Genomic DNA, 20,238 nt, shown 5'->3' with positions numbered 1-20,238 from the left:
TTAAACATAGAATTTAAATAAATCTTTATAGCAAAAAACATTTAATTAATGTTTACAAACGACGAAATGAAAGATAGTTCTTTCAAATGATACTATATGACCAGTGTTAAAAATTTGGACAAAAAAGAGTGTTTTTATTTGTGGGAGGGGCTTAAGTAGGAGATCATGGCAGCGGGCCTTTAAACAAAGCTGGTAAATAAAATAGTACTAGGCTTAGATATTCTGTGAGTAATTGTTAATTCGTCCAAATCTTGACGATACAATTTGGAGTAGGCCTAGTACTTAATCCGGCACTGTATGAATGTAATAAAAAATATTGTACTTTAGGGAACAATTTCCAATTTATGGAGTTGTATCATTGACGTTGAGGAAATTTTTTTTAATTTTTTTATCCTAGGGATCTAGTAAGAGCCCTGTAAACTGGTCACCTTCCGATTAAAAACAAAGTGGCGCAACAGTCTAGATCGTCTAGATTGACGAAAGCTAGATCTTTAAATTAAAATAATGAATATTTGTTTAATCACGGATATCAAACGTTTGTCGTTGTTCATTTTTCGTCTTTCCACCGTTCTCGGTGGTGTTATGAAATTGGGGAAAAGGAGGGTTTTTAATGGTGGGAGGAGCGTAAGTAGGGGATCACGGTAACTAGCGGGTTCTGGAAACAACGCTGCTAAATAACGCGGTTACCCTATAGACATTTTTCGTCGAGTGAAATTGTTAATTAGAATTTTGGTCACCAGGGTCTGTTTTCCCGAATCACGTTCCGCTTGAGTCTCTTCATGGGCGGTTCTCCGAACACGACGATCATAAAGGAGCGGCTCAAGATGGACCGGGGGTTCCACGGATGCGTCCGCCTGCTCGAGATCAACAAACGCCTCTACGACTTCCGGTCAGGCAACAGGGGCGACGCCAGCGATGGACTTGATATCGGTAAATTGCGCCCACCCTTGAACACATATTATATACTTATGATTTTGATCAGGGTTTCAAAGAATCATCAATATCCGATTTTTTTTTATAATTATCCGATTTTTTGATAATTATCCAATTTTTCTAATAAATATCCGATTCTTTTGACAATTATCCGATTTTTTTATAATTATCCGATTTTTTTATAATTATCCAATTTTTCTAATAATTATCTGATTCTTTTGACAATTACCCGATTTTTTTTATAATTATCCGATTTTCTGATAATTATCCAATTTTTCTAATAATTATCCGATTCTTTTGACAATTACCCGATTTTCTGATAATTATCCAATTTTTCTAATAATTATCTGATTCTTTTGACAATTATCCGATTTTTTTATAATTATCTGATTTTCTGATAATTATCCAATTTTTCTAATAATTATCCGATTCTTTTGACAATTATCCGATTTTTTTAATAATTATCCGATTTTTTTAATATGTACGAAATTGTCCTATATTCGTAACCAGAATAGACCTGTTCAATGGTTATATAGGAGTAATTCAGTAGAAGCTTGCGAAAATATTGCTTTGAACAAACTTGTATTGCCTGTGTCGCTTACTTCATTTAGCCATTAAACTTGCAATTGCTAGTGAAATCGGAAAAAAATACGCATTCCTTTCGATTTGATAATTATCATGATTTTTCCATCGGATAATTATCAAGCTACGATGCTTTTGATACAACATGATATCTTACGAAAAAGTCTATTGCGAAATGTAAAAATTACACCGCGTAGGGATATTTACTTATTTCACTATATTTCACAGAATAAATATTGTAAGAAAATCAATATTTGACGCCCTTCATAAAGCACTATTTTTTCTTACAAAACATTTATTTAAAAATCATCCTGGGAAGGTACATGTTTTAACCGAATAACATTAGCAGGATAGCTAGATGAATATCATATTTTTATCCGAGATTTGGCAGAATCTGCGGTGATCCTGCAAAGAATCACGAGTCATTTTCTTCGCCGGTTAAATCGCGCAATCCCGGAAACGTTTTGTGGATCGAGTCAATGACAAACGTCTGTCTCCTGATTGGCTCAAGTGGTTACGTAAAATGCAGAAAGGAACCGCCCATCTTAGCCCCAGATGGTAGAAAGGGTAATGATATAGTTTGATATTCATGGTTGAAATGAATACATTCATGACATCACTCTCTAACAGTAAGCTCCTCCCCCTAAATATCAATCAAATAAGCCCGGTATCTCATTGGTTCCCTTAAACTGACGTCTTCCGATGTGACGTTTTTCTCCCCCCCCCCACTCTCTTGCCAGTTTAAAGTTAGTCCATTTTAACATAGCCATTCTATAAATACACTCGTATTTTTACCCGCTGCTTCGTCAAAATCATGATTTTAACTAATTTGATTGGCATTAAGTAATTTTTAAACAAATATCATAAATGGAAATCGCTTGATACATTTCAAACGAATAAAAAATGCCCAAAAATTGGTTATAAAACAATTGCAATGTGCAGCAAACCGAAGTCACCTGAAATAATAAAAAGTAATTAAATGTAATACAAATTTCCTATAATTTTAGTTAATATAACTGAAAATGCGATCGGTAAATGAAAATCGTACTCAAGCCAAATCAAGTCAACTAGGTTCGACATTACTTTTATAAGCGGAATTTTTTCCTTAAGGCATGTTTTCATTTTTCAAAAGGGCAAAAACGGGACAATGGCGGTCGTCGACGCAATAAATCTCCGTTAGGCCTAAGAAATTTATTTTTCAACCGTGCGGGGTTTGTGCACTTATTTCTGGCACCACTTCCAGCTCAATTGGCAAGGACCATGTAAAGACTACCTTGCACGTCCATGCTTTCTTTATTTCCAGCCCTGAGTGGCGAAAATGGGAATCGCTGATTTAAAAAATTTCCGGTTGGTCGGTTATCAGATTTAGCCTACAAAACATTCTGATGCCAAACAAAGTCAACTAGGTTTAACATGAACTTTATAATCGCAATTTTTCCTAATTGCATATTTTTTTTCTTCAAAATGTAATAATGGTGCGATCGTTGAATGGGTGATATTGAAGCATCTATGGAGTAGTAACACTTACAAGGAGACTACCCGAGGTGGTTATCACCGATTTTGTTGAAACTCGGGAATTAGGTAGACTTTATGGTAGTATGAAAATTGCCAAAGGGAAAGGTTGCAATGGGCTTTAGTTTTAACATGGCAACCGAAAATGTTTTGACCTCTCCATTTAAAAAAGCATAGGATTTTTTCGGTTACCCAAATTTTGTTAAAATTTAACCAAAATTGATCAATTTTAACCAAATTCCTTGATCCATTTTACCCAAAATAGGTCAAATTCATCTTTTGGGTCAGTTTTGAAAATGTAATTTTTTCAAATTTATTAAGTAAGTAAGTACCCCACAAGGGCGTATCCAGGATTTTATTTCGGGGGGGTTTTGAGGGAAAATTTCAAGGGGGGGGTGCTGACGGAAGTTTCACTGATTTTTATTAGGCACCCCCCCCCCGTCATCGGCATTTCGGGGAGGGGGTTGGACCCCCAACCCCCCCCCCCCTTAAATACGCCGTTGGTACCCCGTGAAACCGAGAAAATCCCATGCTTTTTTAAATGGAGGTTTTTTGTTTTGAGAGATCAAAATCATTTTCGGTTGCCATGGCAAAACTAAAGCCCATTGCAACTTTTCCCTCTTTACAATTTTCATACTATCATAAGGTCTTCCTCACCTCCGATTTTCAACAAAATCGGTGATAATCACCTCGGGTAGTCTCCTTTGTTAGTAGCTTCGGCCATAGACGCCATTTTGGATATTGTTTTATCTCACGATTGTACTAATAATTGTGTTTTTGGTTTTCAAAATAGTCTTGATAAGTGTTTTGGTTTTCCGCTTGTTCTTTCATAGAGGAATGCAGCGCCGATGTCTGCAACCGGATGTCTTGTCGGAACGGTGGCCACTGCGTCGCCTCCAGTCCAGACCAGGGCGTTTGTCTTTGTCCTCTGGGATTTGCCGGAGCACTGTGCGAAAAGGGTACGACATTATTTCCTTAACTTCGCCGTAAAAGTAGGGCTAGCTGAGATTTTGCCAAGGATTTTATAAATAGATCGATACCCATTTGACAAGGGGTTATCACCATTAGTGGCCAATTTTTGAATAACAAAAGTCTTTGCAGATGGCACCAACAGACTCTTTGAGACGTCGAAATTATAATTATTTAACAATTAGCGCCATCTAGTATACAAAAAACCTTAAAATCGTACCTCCAAAAGCTTTATATAAAAGTTTTATATGATTGTTTCCCTGTTAACTATTTTTCTCCCTTGTCAAAGGTATCTTCCCTGCACACCGAATTCCCATTCGACCGAATAATTTAATCTTTGTTGGAGAGATTCTGGTGGGAAGTTTGAAATTAATAAAAATAATTAAAAGAAAAAGAATTAAAAATGTAATAGGATTAGTTTGGCGGGAAGTTTGAATTAGATAATTTCTTTCAATATGTTATAATAAGAATATTTTTCGACCTTGTAAAATAATTATATTGGATTATTATTGCACGTCGTAAGACATCGAAGGTAGCTTAACTATTTAACCTTTGATACTTTGCGTCGATATGAAACTAATATTTCGGCTGGGCCGACTTGTTATCAGCCCCCATTCTCTCACTGTCATCACCATAGATATAAGAAATGTATATAAAGGTCTAGATAAATTTTGGGTCGTCTAAGCCTAACATAAAATACCGAATTGACACCTAGCAGACACCGAGGAAGGCACGTGACCAAGAGCGCGAGCTCTCTTAGCATTTTAGTACTAAGTGCTTGACCTTTCCGCAGGCCGTAGTCTTTAGACACCATCTGTTGGTGACTTTTAGTATAATTTTAAAGCAGGAGACAATGGCTCTCGCGACGATAGCACGAGCTTTCTTACCGATAGATAGCGCCTTATACGGATAGCCTGCAGAAATTACGCGATTCTTCTAGCTGTCACCTCCGTATTCACTCCCTTTGAAATATTTTATCTAGACCTTTACATACGTTTCCTATATCTATGGTCATCACCGTGTCGCGCGAAAATCTTTTTAGAGCACGACTCCATGCAAAGATTCATGATTATCAATTTATATTCTACAAACTATAGGGATGACTTTAAATTATGCTGTAAAATTTTCATTTTTCTATGTAAAATAACGGGACAGTATTCCTGGAGACCTTTAAGTAACAGTCCGTAAATTGGGAGACTAAAGGAAGGTTAAAGATTAGGGTCAAAAATTCCACGATGTCGAGCGTCGACTTTAGAAATCTCCGTTAATCTTAAAGGGTGGTTTTCAGTAGGGAAAAACGCCGTGACGCTGAGCGTTGGTTTAGGAATTATCCGTTAAGCCATATGGGTGGTTTTCAGTTGGGTAAAAATGCCGCGATTGTTAACGTCGAATTTAGAAATCTCCGTTCAGCTTAAAGGGTGGTTTTCAGTAGGGTAATAACGCCGCGATGGTGAGCGTCGCCTTTTAAAATCTTATTTAGGGCGAAAACCGGCATGAGACGTAAAGCGACGTGAAACTATGCAAGCGCGCGTGCTTTATGTGTGCAGCAGGTTCAATTTTTTCGCGCCGGCACTCGCCGTCGCCTCGTTTTTGTCCTTGAAAAGCGAACTTTAATTATTTTGGTCGTCGTCTAGTGTTAACCTCGTCTTTTGTGATCCCATATTAAGCCGTGGATATCGTGGTGCCATCTTTCAACGGTTCGTCGTACTTTCAATATTCCGGGCTGGGCAACACGGTCTTGTCGTTCCTGGAGGTGCAGATCGTGTTCCGGGCGCGAGAGCCCAACGGGCTGCTCTTCTACAACGGCTACCGGATGGACGGCACCGGAGACTTCTTCAGCGTCAACCTGCGCAACGGCTTCGTCGAACTGCGCTTCGACCTTGGCACTGGCCCCGCCGTGGTGCGCAGCCCGCAACCGCTCGAGATGGACGAATGGCACAACGTCTTCATTTCGCGGACGGCCCGCGACGCCATCTTGGAGGTCAACAAGCAGAAGCGCGTCCACGGCATCTCTCCCGGCGCCTTCACCCAACTGTCCTTGCCACTCAACCTCTACATCGGAGGAGTGCCTGACCTTCACGACGTTGCCAGGAAGGCCGAAATCAAGGATTACTTTACCGGCTGCATTCAGAAGGTACGCTTTCGAGTGTCGTCGTTTTCACATATTTCACGTTCCCATAAGTAGCGCAAGTACGACAGTCTGGTTTAATGTTGATTTTTACACGCAATCTCTGAGGGCTTTTTGGGTGTACTCCTCGCGCCATATTCTACATAATTTTTTAACCATTAGGTCTCGAAGGGTCAATGATATGGCAATCGTAACCTCGATAGCCCGTTATGAATTTTGGTGATCGGGGACCTACAAGTAGGTCATTTGAACACTTTTTTTCGGCTATTATATTTTTAGTTAGTGCTACGATTATGGTTGAATTAAGAAATTTTATTTCAAAGTCAGGCAAATTCGCCGGACACAAAACCCGCGTACGCACTATTGTGATATTTGTATTTAGTACCAATTCAAGATTCAGAACGCAAATATTTGATTATCGACCTTGGAAACCTCTACGTAGTGTGTCCATGGTCTAATACTTTCAGCGTCCTTAATAGGGCACCGCACGTGTGTTAAACAGGGCGTTGGAATCTCTCAGCGTCCTTATTAGGGCACCACACGTGTGTTAAACAGGGCGTTGGAATCTTTCAGCGTCCTTATTAGGGCACCGCACGTGTGTTATACAGGGCGTTGGAATCTTTCAGCGTCCTTATTAGGGCACCGCACGTGTGTTATACAGGGCGTTGGAATCTTTCAGCGTCCTTATTAGGGCACCGCACGTGTGTTATACAGGGCGTTGGAATCTTTCAGCGTCCTTATTAGGGCACCGCACGTGTGTTATACAGGGGGTTGGATATGCCATGTTGGGTAATTTCGGAGATTATTTTTAAAGAAGCCCATTTTCTTTTTACTATTATTTGTTATTACACCAATGCAATTGATGAAATTTATTTTTCACTTGATAAAAGACAAGGTGATGAGGACCGTTGTTAATGCACTAGGTTGTTGAGAAAGTGCTGCTTGTAGGTTGTTATATTGTGCTTATAAATTTAATGGACAGTGATTTAAATATTGTTCCTAATGGACAGGGTGATTGTAATTTATTTTTTGCCGTAAAGTTATTCTTCGGTTAAGAATTAGTGCCATGATTATGTTAGACCTCACTGCTAGAAAGAAGGCCCGCGGGCTAGGATAATAGACTTAAAAAACAATAACTCGCGCTCCTTGCGGTAACCACGTGAATTTCGTTGATATAATATCTCTGAAACGTATTTTTTGTGTATTTTCAGGTGGTGATAAACAATCGGCCTTTAAAATTGGTGCAAGACGCTCTGTCCGGGATCAACATCGCGAACTGCGAGCACCCGTGCGTGCACTCGCCATGCCACAACGGCGGCTCTTGCGAGACCCGGATGGACTTCTACATCTGCCACTGCCTGCTGGGATCCGCTGGCACAAACTGCGAAAAAGGTATTATTTCTCCACTCCATTAAACTTCGTATTTAAAGGGAATATTTCCTCCTGTGGAATTCAACTCATTTTTAGTTCCACCAGAAAATTATACAGGGTTGCTCGATTTTTTTTGCTAGGCTAATTCCCAAGGCACCACCTTAGGCCTAAGTCATCAAGCGAATTCTAATGCCATTAATTCAGTTGGCCGGGTTACAATGCGTAGGCGGGTGGTAGTAAGCCCTTCACTATTACCGTTTATCTCAACAAGTTTTTTGCTCTGACCAGACTTTTTTTCTCAAAAACTATTGGAAATAATCATTTGAAATTTGCAGGGTATGTGTATTTTGTTAGGAACGCTTTAAATTGTAAATTTCAGAAAACTCTAATACGTTTCACGTTTTTTTAATTTAATTTTTGACCGATAGGTGCTAGGGAGAAAGTTGTAGAGCATACTTGAAAACCTACTAATAACGTTTGTTCGATCACAAACGAGCAATTTTTCACTTAGATAATGAGGTCAGCAAAAAAAACAGCTTCGTCATAGAAGACCAAAGGGTTGCTTTACAAAGCTTAGTTAAATTAATTGTTTTCCGCCTTACTGGAAATGTACCCGGAAAAACGTGCTGGTCGAATGTAAGACGACACCTGTATTTTCGAATTCATTGGCTAAACACTGCCGCCGAAAAATGAGCGACACTCAATAGCAAAATGAGCTTACCATTTATAAAGTAGACGCTTGGAAAAGAGGTGTTAAAGAGGTTTTATTGTAACTCCAGAAAATAATATTTCGTTGTATTTATTAATTTATATCGAGCGTGTAAGTAGAGCGAGTAGTTAGACTTACAGGAGACTACCCGAGGAGGTTATCACCGATTTTGTTGAAACTCGGGGCTTAGGTAGACCTTATGGTAGTATGAAAATTCCCAAAGGGAAAAGTTGCAATAAGCTTTAGTTTTCCCATGGCAACCGAAAATGTTTTTGACCTTCCATTTAAAAAAGAATGGGATTTTCTTGTTTACCCAAAATTGATCAATTTTACCCAGAATCCTTGATCAATTTTACCCAAAACAGGTCCAATTCATCTTTTTGGGTAAGTTTTGAAAATTTAATTTTTTGAAATTTTTTAAGTAAGTAAGTACCCTGTAAAACCGAGAAAATCCCATGCTTTTTTAAATGGAGATTTTTGTTTTGAGAGATCAAAAACATTTTCAGTTGCCATGGAAAACGTAAAGCCCATTGCAACTTTTCCCTTTGGCAATTTTCATACTACCATAAGGTCTACCTTAGCCCCTTGTTTCAACACAATCGGTGATAACCACCTCAGGTAGTCTCCTTGTTAGTATAAGAGAAATCCAGCAAAAAAAAATGACGAAATATTTCCTTTAAGCAACGAACGTTTTGACCAGGTTCGTCAAGGGTTCCTTGATAGTGTTTCTAAAGTTCCCGTATTAATTAAAATTGTCTCCACAGAAGTGACTGAAATGATTGCGGAGCCCATGTTCAACGGTTTCAGTTACCTGCAGTTCATCGATGAAGATATCATGAAAAGGTACAAACACGCAACTATTTATTTCTAAGGTTCTAGACTGGCCATTTCGTTTTCAAACGATTATTTCCGCGACAGATGGAAAATACTGGGGTGAAAGATTTTACGTAGATACATGAAAATTATATATATTTGACACCTGAAAAGACTCCACTTATATTTTTGTTACTTGGAAAATTAATTAATTCAAGAGTTTAAAATATTTCAAGCCCACAAATATTTTATAAGCTCTTTTTATCATTTTATTTGAATTCTAGGTCAATGATTTACCAAAGTAAATAAAAATCTCAAGACATTATTTGTATTTCGCCCAAACCCCAATAAACAATGATTTGGAAATTAAAACCCTTTAAACATAATTTCAATGTTATAGTTCGTTGTCCGTATATTATGGCATAGATTCAGCATGCCTATTACTCAATATGGCTAACATTTGCCATTGACTCAACATGGCTAACATTTGCCATTGACTCAACATGGCTAACTTATGACATTGATTCAACATAGTTAACTTTGGCCATTGACCCAACATGACTAACTTTTGCCATTGGATAAACATGACTAACTTTTGTCATTGACTCAACATGGTTAACTTTTGCCATTGACCCAGTATGGCTAATTTTTTCCATTGACTCAACGTGGTTAACATTTACCATTACCTAAATATGGCTAACTTTTGCCATTGTCTATATATTTCTAACTTTTGCCATTGACTCAATATGGCTTAATTTGGCCATTGACTCAGTAACCTTAACTTTAACTTAAAAAATATCGAGTCAAAGAACTACCGTTAATTGTTTTTGAATATTTAAGCGCAGTATTAAATTTACGGTGTATTCCAAACTTTATTTCGAAATATTTGAACACAATGATTATCTCGATATTTTATTAACTTCCATCTCTAGTCTGCCAACTGCATCTTTTCATCAAAGCAGACACTACATCAAATTCAAATCCAAAGAAGCTATTGAAAAATAAACGTAAAATTATGAACTTTGACCTCAAATATCCCAGTTCGAAATTCAAGAATCAAAAGGGTGCAACCTGAAGGGTTGTTAGTTCTGTACGCGCGCAAAGTTTCGTTACATTTGAACCTGGAGTCTTTGAGAATCAGCGTTACAACAGAACGCCATTTGAGGGTGCTTCGCTCCGGAAGGGGAGGAACCAATCGAAAGCTCAATCGAATGAAATGACTAGGAATATTCTAATTTCAAGTGGCGTATTTCCCATTGAAGCTGATGTTTTCATTCGCTTCAGCGAACGATCGACCAAATTAACCTCGCTCCAATGGCTCGATGAAAATGATCGAAGTTGGCTTTTGTTTTACACGTGTATTATTTTCAACAATGGAATGACGACTCCTGATTTTGTGCCCCTGGGTTTTAATTTTATTCTTTTACTGATCTGTATTATTACCAGCATAAGTAACGTACGAAGCGTAAGTATGACACTTAGGTTAAATGTTTACTACGTCATTTATTAACAACGACGACAAAATTCGAGGGGCTAGTGAGAAATCCAACTTTTTCTAGAAATATAGAAATCCACTAGAACTAAATGAAATTTTATAAATATTTCAAATCTCGGGAAATCCGGAGAAACTTTGCTTGAATTTGTAAAAATGTCGTAAATATTTGAGAAACTTCGTAAATTTTTTAGAACCGTCGTAAATATTTGAGATCTGTCGTAAATATTTGAGAAACGTTGTAAATGGAATATCGGAGAATTGTAAAAATGTGATATTTTGGAAATACCAGAAATACTGCTCTCCGTGTAAAGTCTATGGAAAATAATCGATTTAGACTACCCGTATCTCTTTAGATTGATCTGTTTAAATATCGATCTGTTATAGACAACCTATATACTGTTACAGTTTTCTTAATAAGAATGCACTTTGAAATTATCTTATTTTTCCCATTGAATGTTGCCTCTACGTTGGTCCCGGCTACTCCTAGAGTTTTAGGGCTGGAGATTACTCATGAATGTAATGAATATTTTCGCTTTACGCCAGATTATTCATTAGCCACTTTTCATTAAAACGACGATTTCAAGTTAGAGATAAATGCCTCAATTATGGTCATGCATTTCTTGATATAAACCCATGAATATTGAAGGTACGTAGATCACCTTACTTCGATTTAACTGTCGTAGAGGCAGGACTTACGTCGTAAGTTTATCGATTTTTATGACGCTCTCCAAGTGTCCAATCAGTCTAGCTACGGCATCATCAGCGCTGTCTAGCCACGGCTAGACCAAGTTGTAATTGGCTGTTCTAGGGTCAACTAGAGAGCAACTGTGTATTAGTCATAATTGCGTAGGGCGAAGCGAATGGTGTTCAGGCAACTTCATTCCATTTACTTCTGAAATTATATATATTTATACATATTTTACTGGCGAAAGAGTGGAAATAAATTTAAACATTAAAAATGGCCAACGGATATTCCATAATTTTTAAATAAGTTCATTGTTGTTGCTTTTTTTCGCCCGCAGAATCCGCGGGGATAAAACGGACATCAAATTCCGTTTCCGGTCGTTCGCGTCCGAAGGACTGCTCCTGTGGACCGGGGAGCGCTTGCTGGGCCCCGCCAGCGACTATTTGGCCCTCAGCATCAGAGACGGGTACCTGAAGTTCCAGTACAATCTCGGCTCCGGGGAAGTCTCTCTCATACAGAACACCACCAAAGTAGACGACGGCTGGTGGCATACTCTGCACATTGTCAGGTAAAGCAATCGCTTGCACACATTGTCAGGTAAAGCAGTATCTTGTCCACATTTCCAGGTAAAGCAAACGCTTGCCCACATTTTTAGGTAAAACAGTCGCTTGCCCACATTTTTGGGTAAAGCAATCGCTTGCCCATATTATCAGATAAAGCAATCGATTGCCCATATTATCAGATAAAGCAATCGATTGCCCACATTGCCAGGTTAAGCCGTATCTTGTACACATTATCAGGTAAAGCAGTTTTTAGGTAGAACAGTCGCTTGCTCACCTTTTTAGGTAAAGCAATCGCTTACCCACATTTTTAGGTAAAGCAATCGCTTGCCCACATTGCCAGGTTAAGCCGTATCTTGTAACATTATCCGGTAAAGCAATCGCTTACCCACATTGTCAGGTTAAGTCGTATCTTATACACATTATCAGCTAAAGCAATCTCTTGCCCACATTGTCGTTAGTTTTACTAGAAAGTTAATGAAGCGAAGCATCTTGATCAGCGACTGAAATATCGAAATGTGTCATAGCAAGAATTGTTAACGTAAACAGAGAAAATGTGGAATATATACATTAAATCTCGAAAACATTACACACTAACTGATGGACGTCGTTCATGTTTTTTCACTTGATCGTAGGTTAACCTATGTCTTAGAAGCATGAACAGACCAGATACGAAAATTTTAAGTTCCTCGGTACATTTATTTTTCAAATAATCTAATTTACAAGCCTTGACACGCATTTCGCCATTTGAGTCTGTCAAAAGGATGCTTTACCACGTTACTGAATTGGGACATAAAATTGATAACCATTTGAAAGACGAATTGATATTTGCGTCTAGATTCGAACGTGAGGGCACCCTGATAGTGGACAACAGTCCAGTTGCGACGGTGGCGTCTCCCGGAGGATTAAGTCAACTTAACGTCAACAGTGGACTCTTTCTAGGTAACGTACTCGTTCTTACGAAATTGGCGTCTAAACTTTGTGTCCAATATACTGAACTCCCAGCTATCCCACAGCCTGCGTATCCTATGTTTTATCATATTTGGTTTTAATAGGCGCTTAAATAAAACATCTTCAAGGAAACCACCAGGACGTATTATTTCCGAGGGGCAAGACCAGCAAGTTACTGTTTATATAGTGCTTGTTGAAACAATGGGAGATTTTCCTCTGTAAACAGATCGTTTATTCCCATTCGACCGAAAGAATTTTAAAATGTAGCCCAATTGGCGGGGTGATTTGGTATTTTATTTATAAGGTATGTACTATCGAAGATCCATGTTTAGGTTAGGTTAGGTTAGGTTAGGTTAGGTTAGGTTAGAGTTGGTTAAGTTTACTATTTCAGTTTTGGTTCAGTTACTTTTCTTGACTAGGTGAAGATAAAAATATAATTCATGCTCATTCCATTTTATTTTCAAATAAATGCATAGTACAAAGATATTAAAATGGCATAGCTAAATTCATAGCTACTGCATCTAGTAGGGAGAGTGCTACTTCATTTTGAGATTAAGACGGAATAAATAATTATTATTGATGTATAAATACCCTCCTTTATTAGCTATCCGCTCCATTGCAAACGACTTCAGTAACTAAATTGAAAACATAGCAAAAGCCAATTTATATAGCAGCGTTCGGTCGAATGGGACACATAAAAACCACACGTTTCGGCGGAATTCGGTCGAATGGGACACCTCAAAAACCGCCTTCGGTCGAATGGGACTAAAGCAAACAGATCGTCGTGTTTTTGATAAACTTTAATACAGTATGTCGTAAAAAAGGAAACACCGTACAGATAAATGGTTTCAATTCTTTCAACAAGCACTATTTAAAAAGTAACTTGCGTGTGCTGGCTCTCGGAACAAATTTTTCTTGGCAATTCCTTGAAGATGTTTTATTTAAGCGCCTATTCCAACTGATACAGCTACGTAGATTACACATCAACAGTAAACATATTTATCTTAATATACAGGGTGATTCAAATGGTTATGCGCAAAATTTTAAGGAGTTGAAGGGGGGGAGTTGAGAAGTATGCCTGTTTTTCCCCCCATTTTCTTACGATGAGTTAAAAAAGTGCCAGAGAGCTTCAAAGTGTGGCCTACTACAGGGATCGTACAGAACCTGAATATCCTGGAAAACCTGGATAAGTCAAGGATCTGTAAAATGGAGAAAAAATGTTAGGGATAAGTCAGGTATTTAAATAATTTCGTAGAAAGTCAGGGATAAGTCAGGGATTTTGGTCAGTCAACCAAACCACACATTAACAAACAATTTTTGACCTAAAATAATAATAAAATGTCCAAAAATATAACCAAAAAAAAATGGTCAGGGATAACCTGGAAAAGTCAGAGATTTTAGATCAGACATTTTCGTACGAACCCTGTACTAACCCCTGGAAGTAGGCTGCACAAGCACAAAACCAAGCAGCAGGGACTTTAAATACTGTTTAAGTTTACTTTTTTACGCTTGTTGCGGCCTACTTCCAGGGGCTAGTACGCCACATTTTGAAGCTCTCTGGCATTTTTTTAAACTCATTGTAGGAAAATGGAAAAAAAACAGGCATACTTATCAACTCACCGCTTAGAACCCTTAAACGTTTTCCATAAACTTTTGAAACACCCTGTATTTTCTCGATAGTGCCGCGCATATTTTAAAGTTTACGTTTCAGGGTTTAAATATATTTAAAACAATTTGTATATTTCAATAATTTAATTATATAAAGAGTCCTATAAATTTATAATTTTCCTTTTTTTATGTCATAATTTAGGATTTTCTATCACATAATTCTTAGATATTTTTGCGGGGTATTGGAGCTTTAATAAATTCCCTTAAAATACATTATTTAAAATGTTTTTTAAGAATTGAAAATGATCTTTTAGATGTTACTCACTATGTAAATCGTGGTTTTCGGAAATTCAAACGCGGGAAAACACGCGCTGGGAAGTTTTTCTTCGGTCTCAGGTACATTCACGGATTTCGTTTTTCCCTAATTCTCTGCGTGTTCACCCTGAAATCGCTTATTCCTATATTTTTCTCATAAATGAAAGATTTGAGCTCATTGAAATGCTAAATTAATCTTCTTAAGTGGAAATGCTAAAATATTCTTCTTAAGTGGAAATGCTAAAATATTCTTCTTAAGTGGAATTGCTAAATTAATCTTCTTAAGTGGAATTGCTAAATTATACATAAGTGGAATTGCTAAATTAATCTTCTTAAGTGGAATTGCTAAATTATACATAAGTGGAATTGCTAAATTAATTTTCTTAAGTGGAGTTGCTAAGATAATCTCAAGTGGAGTTGCTAAGATAATCTCAAGTGGAGTTGCTAAGATAATCTCAAGTGGAGTTGCTAAGATAATCTCAAGTGGAGTTGCTAAGATAATCTCAAGTGGAATTGCTAAATTATACTTCTTAAGTGGAATTGCTAAATTATACTTCTTAAGTGGAATTGCTAAATTATACTTCTTAAGTGGAATTGCTAAATTATACTTCTTAAGTGGAATTGCTAAATTATACTTCTTAAGTGGAATTGCTAAATTAATCTTCTTAAGTGGAATTGCTAAATTATACTTCTTAAGTGGAATTGCTAAATTAATCTTCTTAAGTGGAATTGCTAAATTATACTTCTTAAGTGGAATTGCTAAATTAATCTTCTTAAGTGGAATTGCTAAATTAATCTTCTTAAGTGGAATTGCTAAATTATACTTAAGCGGAATTGCTAAATTAATCTTAAGTGGAATTGCTAAATTAATCTTCTTAAGTGGAATTGCTAAATTATACTTAAGTGCAGTGGCGTAAATAGCGCCCCCGCAGACCCCGCGGTGCGGGGGGGACCCGAGTACTAGGGGCCCCCCAAACGTTTATGAATAAAATCGGTGCTATTTAAAAGGCCCCCAAGTCGATTTTTCGCGGGGGGGGGCCCGGAGTTCCTAATTACGCTACTGCTTAAGTGGAATTGCTAAATTAATCTTCTGAAGTGGAATTGCTAAATTAATCTTCTGAAGTGGAATTGCTAAATTAATCTTCTTAAGTGGAATTGCTAAATTAATCTTCTTAAGTGGAATTGCTAAATTAATCTTCTGAAGTGGAATTGCTAAATAATACTTACGTGGAATTGCTAAATTAATCTTCTTAAGTGGAATTGCTAAATTAATCTTCTTAAGTGGAATTGCTAAATTAATCTTCTTAAGTGGAATTGCTAAAATATTTGTCTTAAGTGGAATTGCTTTGCTAAATTATACTTAAGTGGAATTGATAAATTATACTTTTTAAGTGGAATTGCTAAAATATACTTCTTAAGTAGAATTGCTAAATTAATATCCTTAGACGTATATTCTAAAAAATCTTAATTGTCAAATTACGCTTTTATTATAGGGGAAATGACCTAACTTAAAACTTATTTACTTTTCATTTCAATTAACAACCAATTCTGGACCTGGAATACTTTTCAATTCTTTCTGGCAAACTTTCAGGGGGTCTCAGAGACATCGGACATCAGACTGTCAACAAGTTCCAAACCGGGCTGGTAGGCTGCATAGCGAACTTCACGTTGTCGACTGACTTCCACGTCAGGCTCGTGACGCAAGCGGCCACGGGAGTCAATATACAGCCATGCGTCTGACAATACGCCGCGTGAGACTGGTCCGGATGGATGACAAAAGAAGACTAGGAAACAAATCGTTTGACAACACACAACCGAAACGCCGTCTAAATACTTAAACAGATCTTATATACAACCAAAATCTGCCTTGTCAAAACTTTTACAAATTTGCGGATGATATGAAGGTAAAAAATGAAAGAGGTTCGAATCACCAGCTTCCTTTGGAAATCAACGGGAAATTTAAAACTTTAACGAAATTGATTTGAGCCCTCTTTTCAAAGCGTGTTTCTGAAGCAATCAAATTAATTAATTAATAATTAATTAATTAAAAAATTAATATATCACAGTTCATTAAAATTAAATAAACAATATTAAAAATAATGCAAAAATGATAAACTTTTAAGTTAATGGTGATAATTAAATTAAGTTCATCCGGAAAATCTGCACTTTTCACCAAATTTAAAAAAATTCGCCTTTGAAAAAAATCAATGTTCTTAGAGAATCCAAAAAAGCGTCTTTTTTTGAGTTCACCGGCAAAAATTACAAAAAGGAATAAAAAATATAATAGCTATTTAGAAAATTTCTGTGATGTATCCTTGTGGGTGATTTGATCATAAAATGTTTTCTACAACAACAACAACAACTACAACTACTACTACTAAAACATTAGCAACATCAAGAAACTCCAAAACTAAAGACACGATTGAAATTAGTCAAAAAATATATGAAATAATATCATAAAGTATTGTGAAACAAATATCACTGTGAATACAATTTTTAAGTCTATGAGGGGAAAAAATTAAAAAAAGGCCTGATAAAATTATTTAGAAACACATTTTGTGAAATGTGGCTATTGCTTAGGATTAAATGTAGAGTGTTTTTCGAACAGCGTTCAAAAATATGACCGCGCATTTTCAATTTGAATATTATTTTTTTATGTATTTTTATAACGATTTTAATTACTTAATTTACAACCGACTGTTTTGACCCATAATTACATTGTGCAGATAAAATCGTTAACACTAAACCTAATGTTCTTTGCCTGTTTGTAAAATAAGTCCAAATATTTATTTTAAATTATTTAAAATTATTCAAGGTCATATTAGTTTTTAAATATAGTCAACGTTAATCTCCACATTTCTCGTCATACGATGGCAAAAAGTACAATAACCATTGGCTATAAAAGTACCATTAGTTGACCGATTCATAAAATTCTTACAGGGAAGCTACCATTTAAGACAAGCCTTCCTAATTTCTGGTATAATAAATTATTATCCATTTCTTAAAACCACACATAAATTTTTTTTAACGAGGTTATACGGAAACCGAAACCAAAATGTTCCAAAATTCAAGTAGATGGCGCTTTTATAAACCGCAAAAACGGGTAGTCTTCTACGAAGCTTTTTTACAGGTTTCAGAAACGTTTCTAAATGGCGCGTGGAAATCTACACGTTTTAAAATTCGACGCTTTAATTAATCGAAATACACGAGCATATTTTGCAACGCCTTAAAACGAAAAACACTTTTGTACATACGCAAAAAAACACTATAATGTAAATGTTCTGATTTAGAAATGCATATTGAAATACCATTATATCACAGCCCAATTATAACACACACGAAAAGATGAAACTTTATATTTTGGTTCTTTTGTATTAAAAAAAATTACTTAAAATAACAAAATGTGGCACGATTTTGAATGACGACTTCCCTCAACAAACATGGTGGTCTCTCAGCGGAAGTCTACTCTAGAGTGTCGACATTAACATTATTTGTGATTGTTCCTAGTCCCTGTACAAAATAATGAAAACTTCACCAAAAAAATATAGAAAAAGTAAATTATTATAGAAGTAAAAGGTGTACATTTATTTGATACGAGAAAAATACAAAAAAATCCACCCATTGCAAGAAATTTTATGACTATATAGCGCACTGTGTACCCGACTTATCACAATAGCGAAAGTAAATGAACCGAAGTTATCGTACAGCTTTGAATGTTTATGCCGATATTTCCGTCAAGCGTTGGTCGTTGATATCCCCCGCTCTGCCTCTTAAACATTTCTCATGGGGAAATTACGCTACAACCAAGAACGTATTGAGAGCTCTTGGAAACGTACGAGTCAGTTATTCAGTTTAAAGGAATAATATCTAGGCAGGGCTTAAAGTTGAAATAGTTTCGCCATATGTCAAAGAATGTTAGCCTCCACTTTAAAAAAATTCGTTTTTTTTTAATAAATCATTCCGCTATTTATAATCAAACGCTTAAATTAAAATCGGCAGTCAAATCGATCGTTCTCGTGATAAATATCGACCCAGAAAGCAGACTCGTACGTCCTCAGTAATTCTGAACGCGTTCTTGATACAACCATGTTATTTAAGAGGGGCTTTAATGCACGTAGGAAATGAGTAAATAGCATTTTAGATATGGCTATCCGGTGATTTCGGTTCATTTATTTGTGACAATACCTATCTGTTACGGTGAACCAAATGGAAGTAAACTAAAAAATGTTCTCTAAAATGTTTTCAAGTTTTTTGCGCTTTAAATTTAAAAAAAAACTGGAGCGTGAGTAAAATTTTTAATTTTGTATTGAGCATGTTAATATAAAACATTATAAGAGCATGCCGTGAACATTACACAGTAAAAAAACCACGACAATGTATAGTGAGCCTATAAAAATAAAAGTTGTAAACAAATAAAAAAAGCTCTATGCAACTAAAAAAAATAAGGAGACTTATTCGTTCTGATTGGTCCTGTTGTCAAGAACCGATTTACGCGTAAATCGGTTATCGCAGTTGTGAAAACCCAGGTTGAGGATTCCTAGCTTGTGCCAGCCCGGGCCCCCCTAATTTGTACCGGCTCCCCCCTCCTAATTCGCCGGGTACCGACGCCATTTGTTGGAGCTTGGACCAGGAAATTATACGCGTATACACTTGGAATATTTCAGTGGTGGCGTAACAAAATGTTAGGACCTTAGTTTATCATTGCAGGCTCGAGGTCCTCCAAGACCATTATTTAATAGGTGCTTAAATAAAACATCTTGTAGTAAATCGCCAAGAAGTAATATTTCTAGAGCCAGGACCTGCAAGTTACTGGTTATATGATGCTTGTTGAAATAATGGAAACTTTTCAGCTGTATATAGAACTTCATGTTTTTGCTAAGCTTTATTATGTCAAAAAAAAACTACCTGGTTAAAAGTAAACACTTGTCTGCATGCCGTACCGGTGAAAAGTTTTCTTTTTTTCAACAAGCACTACATGCAGGCCGGTGTCGCCGAAATATGACTTCTTGGACAGTACTGGATTTGCTGAAGGTGGGGCCCGAAGCAGAATTTGATGGGGGTCTATGTAAGGAAAGCGTAAAAACGCAAAACTCGCAAGCTGAGCTTATTTCACGAGAGTAATGATTTTTCAAATAATAAAGCAACAAGCCTGATATGTTTTGTCTTAAACCTAATCAGTGAAATATACATTGATTTCATCAGTGGTGGGGGCACATAGGCCTGTGTCTAGTAGGCCTTGTCCTTAATCCGGCACTGTTCTTGGAAATTCCCTGGTCCAAGATGTTTTATTGAAGCGTCTATAGATGCAGTGATGGACTTTTTTTATCAACGAACATAGAAAACCACTGAAAACCTTAACTAATTCCATCGTATTTTTAAAAGTGAAAAGGGAGCTCAGCTCTTCTCTCGCTCAATCTGACTCTTCCGCTCATTTAATCAAACTGGGTGTTTCGGGTTAGCAGGTCGCGAACTCGAGCGTGTGTTCTTTTGGTCCAGATGAGTCGAAAATGTCTCATGAACATGGGTCCTACAGTGCTTCGTTTCAGAGATATGGGCCCCACAAAGTACCGTCTAAAACAACTAAAATCACTCAAATATACTATATTC

At 36.8% G+C, this 20,238-nt stretch overlaps 1 protein-coding gene across 3 annotated transcripts in view; it reads left to right on the top strand.

Annotated features, from left to right (window-relative positions):
- The window catches only part of LOC149926042 (pikachurin-like), a 139,833-nt gene extending 120,821 nt beyond the window's left edge, over nt 1-19,012 (top strand). For 2 of the 3 annotated variants that reach the window (XM_090160734.1, XM_090160736.1), the window contains 8 exons: nt 741-930; nt 3,861-3,986; nt 5,664-6,130; nt 7,336-7,516; nt 8,969-9,047; nt 11,535-11,765; nt 12,596-12,699; nt 16,223-19,012. In XM_090160734.1, coding sequence (XP_090016860.1) covers nt 741-930; nt 3,861-3,986; nt 5,664-6,130; nt 7,336-7,516; nt 8,969-9,047; nt 11,535-11,765; nt 12,596-12,699; nt 16,223-16,371 — 1,527 coding nt within the window. In that variant the 3' untranslated portion in view covers nt 16,372-19,012. The remainder of the gene's footprint in view (nt 1-740; nt 931-3,860; nt 3,987-5,663; nt 6,131-7,335; nt 7,517-8,968; nt 9,048-11,534; nt 11,766-12,595; nt 12,700-16,222) is intronic. The other variant, XM_090160735.1, reaches the window with a different exon arrangement.
- Nucleotides 19,013-20,238: the final 1,226 nt, after the last annotated feature.

This window comes from Leiobunum rupestre, chromosome 10 (assembly GCF_980474605.1).
Source record: "Leiobunum rupestre chromosome 10, qqLeiRupe1.1.hap1, whole genome shotgun sequence".
NCBI lineage: Eukaryota > Metazoa > Arthropoda > Arachnida > Opiliones > Sclerosomatidae > Leiobunum > Leiobunum rupestre.
Note: the sequence above shows the minus strand (reverse complement) of the source record. Positions and strands in the feature narration are given on the sequence as shown.